Source organism: Phoca vitulina, unplaced genomic scaffold, assembly GCF_004348235.1.
Source record: "Phoca vitulina isolate PV1807 unplaced genomic scaffold, GSC_HSeal_1.0 scaffold9, whole genome shotgun sequence".
Classification (NCBI taxonomy): domain Eukaryota; kingdom Metazoa; phylum Chordata; class Mammalia; order Carnivora; family Phocidae; genus Phoca; species Phoca vitulina.
The window spans coordinates 48236094-48241386 of NW_022589712.1; the positions used below are offsets into that span (position 1 = coordinate 48236094).

At 37.6% G+C, this 5293-nt stretch overlaps 1 protein-coding gene across 1 annotated transcript; it reads left to right on the top strand.

Moving 5' to 3' along the window:
- Positions 1–215: 215 nt before the first annotated feature.
- LOC116634663 (protein CEBPZOS-like) lies at positions 216–458 on the top strand. The gene has a single exon (XM_032408234.1). The coding sequence runs from the start codon at positions 216–218 to the stop codon at positions 456–458; it is 243 nt and encodes an 80-aa protein (XP_032264125.1).
- Positions 459–5293: the final 4835 nt, after the last annotated feature.

Consider the following 5293-nt stretch of genomic DNA (forward strand, 5'->3'; position numbering starts at 1 on the left):
AAACCTTTTTGAACCCTGCTTGTATCATCTATAAATGAAATCTTTATAAATATACTGGAAAGAGGCTATGATTGCCAAATAAAGCAACATTTGTCACTGTACATGTAAGGAATTATTACTAAGGTATCATTTCATTCCAAGACAATATTTCGGGAAACTTAGTTAAAAATTCTGATGCATGGCGCACACGCAGTCCTGCGTGTAAGCACCTCAGGATGGCCTGCACTACGGAACCAGTGGCTAAGAAGATCTTTAAAGAAGTTTTAGTAGTTGAACTCTTGAGTGTTTTTGGAGCATATTTTTTGTTTAATAAGATGAACACAAGCCAAGATTTCAGGCAAACAATGAGCAAGAAATTTCCCTTCATCTTGGAAGTTTATTACAAATCCATTGAGCAGTCTGGACTGGACGGAGTCAGAGAGCAAGAGCAAGAAAAATGGTTGAATAGCAAAAATTAGGACCGGTCATCACATTCAGCCTCCCATCTAAGCTGTTTGCGACCTTTGTGGGGGAGAAGAAAGATGAGGACACCACATTGCAAACTCCTGGCCCCACAGAACAAAACAGGAACTTCTGGCCTGCCATGGCTCACAGTCATTTCCCATCCACTATGCAAATCCCCTGCTTTTGTTTGTTGCTTTCCTTTGACATTTATTATTAAAGACTACCGTTTAACAAATAAAAGACTAGGAAAGGAAAGGAAAAAAAAATTCTGATGCATGATAAAGGAAAACCAACAATAGTACCTATTATTATTACTATTATTATTATTATTAACATAATTTCAGTGTTTTCCTATGTGTCAGATACTTTGCTAAGAATATTAGATACTTTGTTCCTCTTAAAAAAAAAAAAACACTTTACAGATGAGGAAACTAAGATTTGTGAGATCAAGTAATGAGCCAAAGATCACCTTACCAGTAAGTGGTGGCCCTGGATTCACACCTACATTCTTTTAATTGAGTTCAAATGATTTCCTAGTACCCAGTATATTAGGTACTCAATAAAAGAATCTGAAATTATTCCATCCTGTTGTTTGTGTCTATAAATTGTGCATCCCCTTAAGTGGAATATGAGCTCCTCAACAGCATACAACATGTGAATTTGGTTCATTACTCTATCTCTATAACTTAAGACAGTGGTCTCAGTGAATGAATAATGGTTGAATGAATGCCTTATTATTAGAATCAGCATGTTTAGTTATGGGAGACCTTACTTCTGGTGTTCTGGAAAATGTACAATTTTTCACAATCCCTTCAATTAATAGCAAAGATATTCACATACTGAATCATAGGAATGGAAACATTTGTAGACTATTTCCTATCTTTAAAAATAGTTTTTTGAAAAATCCAAAGTATCCCTCATGGTATTAGTGCTTATAACCAATATGATGCTATATTACATACCTTAGAAATTAACAAAATAGGGCGCCTGGGTGGCTCAGTCATTAAGTGTCTGCCTTCGGCTCAGGTCATGATCCCAGGGTCCTGGAATCGAGCCCCACATCGGGCTCCCTGCTCTGCGGGAAGCCTGCTTCTCCCTCTCTCACTCCCCCTGCTTGTGTTCCCTCTCTCGCTGTGTCTCTCTGTGTCAGATAAATAAATAAAATCTTTAAAAAAAAAAAAAAGAAATTAACAAAATAAGGGGAGCCTGGGTGGTTCAGTCGTTAAGCATCTGCCTTTGGCTCAGGTCATGATCTCAGGGTCCTGGGATGGAGTGCTGCATCGGGCTCCCTGCTCGGCAGGAAGCCTGCTTCTCCTTCTCCCACTCCCCCTGCTTGTGTTCCCTCTCTTGCTGTGTCTCTCTCTGTCAAATAAATAAATTTTTAAAAAAGAAATTAACAAAATATTTGACTATAATAAAAATTAAATAGGATATAAAACTATTTATACAGAATAAACTTAAATATGTAAAATATTTAAATATGTGCATAGGGGGAAAAAAAAGGCTGGAAGGGACTTTTCCAAGGCCATGAAAGGCAGCAAAGACATGGAAGACTTCTCAGAGTAGGAACATTAACAAAGCAAAGGTGGAAGAGTGGACACTAGCAAACTGGAGGAAAGAACAGCCAGTTTTGTGTGCCCAGGAGCTGGCTGCAAGCTTTGTAATGAAAGACAATATTTGAAATGCTGCTTACAGTCAGATAATAGAGGTATATGAATGCCAGCCCCAAAAGACTGAATTTTACTTTAAGAAGTCTTAGAAGAGGTTGGGGAGAAGATGGCCATAGGATTTTTGGTTAGAGTGAATTTGAAGACATTCAAGAGGAAATAGCAAATGGCGATTGTAAAGATGGATTTGAAACTCAGTGAAGAGATGTGCACTAAAGAGAGAAGAGTATCATCAGTCTCTAAGTGGATGTGATGCCCTAGGGAGGCAGTATAGAGTGAGAAGACTGGAAGCCTAGAGTTGAGTCTTGCAGAGCCACAACAGCTAATGGCCTAGCACAGTGAGGCTCAAAGGAGACACTTAGGAAGTTGGTTAGTAATCCCCACAGTGCCAATGGAAACCTGATCTGGTGTGATGAGAGTAGAATTGGAAAGAAAGGGAAGAATAAAAGGACACTTCTGTTATTGTATTTAATAATACAAAGGAAGACTGACTAGTATGTGAATGACCAGTTGTGTCTATGCCAGAGATTCCCATGGCCATCAAGTGGGCATGCCTTTTGTAATGCAACTCTTAACCTTAACTTTTCCCCAATCTTGCTTCCCCAAATCTGATTCAGTTAGTTTGTGATGGGATCCAAGAGCTGGTAATTTTACAAAGCTCTACAGTTGATATCAGTGAGCTGCTGGATATGAGAACTGCTGATCTAGGCAACCCCTTTCCACTCCATTCCAACCTAGCAATCTAAATGACCTTGACTGAACGAATAGTGGCAGCTGACTTGATAAAGCACCCTTTATTGCTTGCCTTCTTTTTCCAGCCTCATTTTGTCTATTCCTTACAATATTTCCTTCACCTTTCAAATAAATGACTTTCACTCAAATCTTTGACTCAAGGCCTGTTTCTGGAAGCCCAAACCAAGTCACCCAGTTTTGAAATACAGAAATAGTGTTTGGGGCCAGAGTGTGAAAAGAGCATTGGACATCACAGTCTAGAAGCTGATGGCAGCAGGTACAGTGATGGGGCAACAGAACTACCATAATCAACAGTGGGGACTCCCAGATACCAGATGACCTTGTTGGCAGAACTTCAAGTAGGTACTTCAGGTCTACGTCTGAATCCCACCCCTGTCAATATTACTACATGCACAAGCATAGGCACACACACATAGAGACACACTCACAATCCCAATGAATTCTAGAAGGAATAACTAGAGAATGAAAGACCAAGGAAGGACTAGATTTTTGTTAACCAAGAGAGTATTGAATTTTTGTGTGGTATCTCAATAAATGCAATATGCTTGTTCTCTCCATTGTTAAGACCTGGAAATTACATGATACATATATAAAATGTACATGCGTATGGTCAGAGGTCAACATAAAATATGCTAAAATCAACATAGCTTTCTTATGTTGATTTTTTTTATTCAAAATTTCTTGACCATAAAATGACAATAAAATCAGACTTACAGATGACTACATGCACAATTCTTCACATAGAAGGGAGAAATGCAATGTCTGTTTTTCATATTTGAGAAGTGATAGCAACTTCCCGAAATCTGTCAATTTCTTGATCCAGCATAGAGCTGGGTGAAGCAGACATAGTCACTATGTGGTTTGAGTGTATTTTCTCCTTCCTTCCCTAGGCACATGCACAGTTCCACCAGTGTGAAATGAGCTCCAATGATTATAAATGCCTAAGGCAATGTTTTTGGACCTGAAGGCAGGTGGCGGGGTGGGAGGGGGGCTTTGCATCTTCTAGATAGTGATCTCCTACAGTGCTGGTTTCCTGAGCATGCAACCTGGGACCCACAGATTATGTAGCTGGTCCTCAATACCGGTGCACAATTATGAATGTTCCTAATTATGTTGCACTGGTTGTTGCAAGAATAGAGTTGTCTATTAGAGGGAAGAAGCCCAAGGAAGAGGTCAGCTGAAGCTAGCAGGAGGGGAACTAGAGCAAAGCAAGAGGTATAGTTTTTAAATGCTATGTATACATTCCTCTACTTCATAATGTGAAGGCTCTGATCCACTGACTCCATGACTGCAACAAGCTTGATGTCATCATTTGGGAAGTGAGAAGAGTTAGCATCAACAAAATCTATAAGAGACCAATGTGTACTGGTCATGATATAGATTTCGAGCTGTGCTTGGATCAAGTAAAAGGCAAATGAGCTTTTGTTATGCTTACCCATTTTTCAGGAATTATGCTACCTTCAATCTTACCTACTCTTTCTATTGAAAGGAAAGTTTTGTTGATCTCATACCAAATTCTTTATGCAGCATGTTTGCCTCAGTCTCAATGTGCAGGATAGAATTAAAAAATCTTATGGGGATTGATCATAGATTCATCCATCCATCCATCCACAAATCCTTGTCGAATACCCTACTAGGTTTTCAAACATCTTTCTAGAATGAAAATTTGACTTTTTTTTTTAGGATTTTGGTAAAGTGAATCAGAACTTAATCAAGAACTGGATAAATGTTTAAAAAAATAATAATTGACATACATTTTAATAATGATTGTATTATTTTACTAGTTATTAGGCAAATATACATTCCAGAGGTTGTTGGCATTTACTGTTGATTAACGTGGTCTCACCTGGGATGGTGATGCTAGCTTTGATTTCAGTGGCTTTATATTTCCTGTATAGTTATTTAAAACTGATAATTTAGTTCATGATGCAAAATTATGCAATTGCTATGTAGATTAGCCATTCAATTTTACTTTCTATGTGGACATAGTTTTACTTTAGATCACTAAACAAAAGTGAAATTAACCTATTTATAAACTAGTTATTATTTTATTCAACTGTAGATTTACTGATTAATGAATCATAGGATATTTGCATTTCTCATAGAGGCAATTACAAGGAGGTCTTCATTATTGGCAAATTAAGAGAAAATTATGCTACTAGAATACTTCCACAAATTTGTGTATACCTCTAACATTGAAAATAGAAGATCTAACAGTAAAATGTTTGATTTTATATGAAATAAAACAAATACACAGTTTCAAATATTTATTTTAATTTGTATTCCCATGCTAATTCCCCCAGATAAATTGTGTTTACATGAGAATCCCTTTTGAGATTGTTTCATAGAAAGTGTTTAGGGTCTAAGTACAAACAAAATATGTGTTATCCATTGGCATCTGGAAGTCTCCATAAACTACAGTTTGGCTG

What these genes read in the sequence shown, in the direction of transcription:
- LOC116634663 (XM_032408234.1), top strand. Translation starts at nt 216, where the DNA reads ATGGCCTGCACTACGGAACCAGTGGCTAAGAAGATCTTTAAAGAAGTT.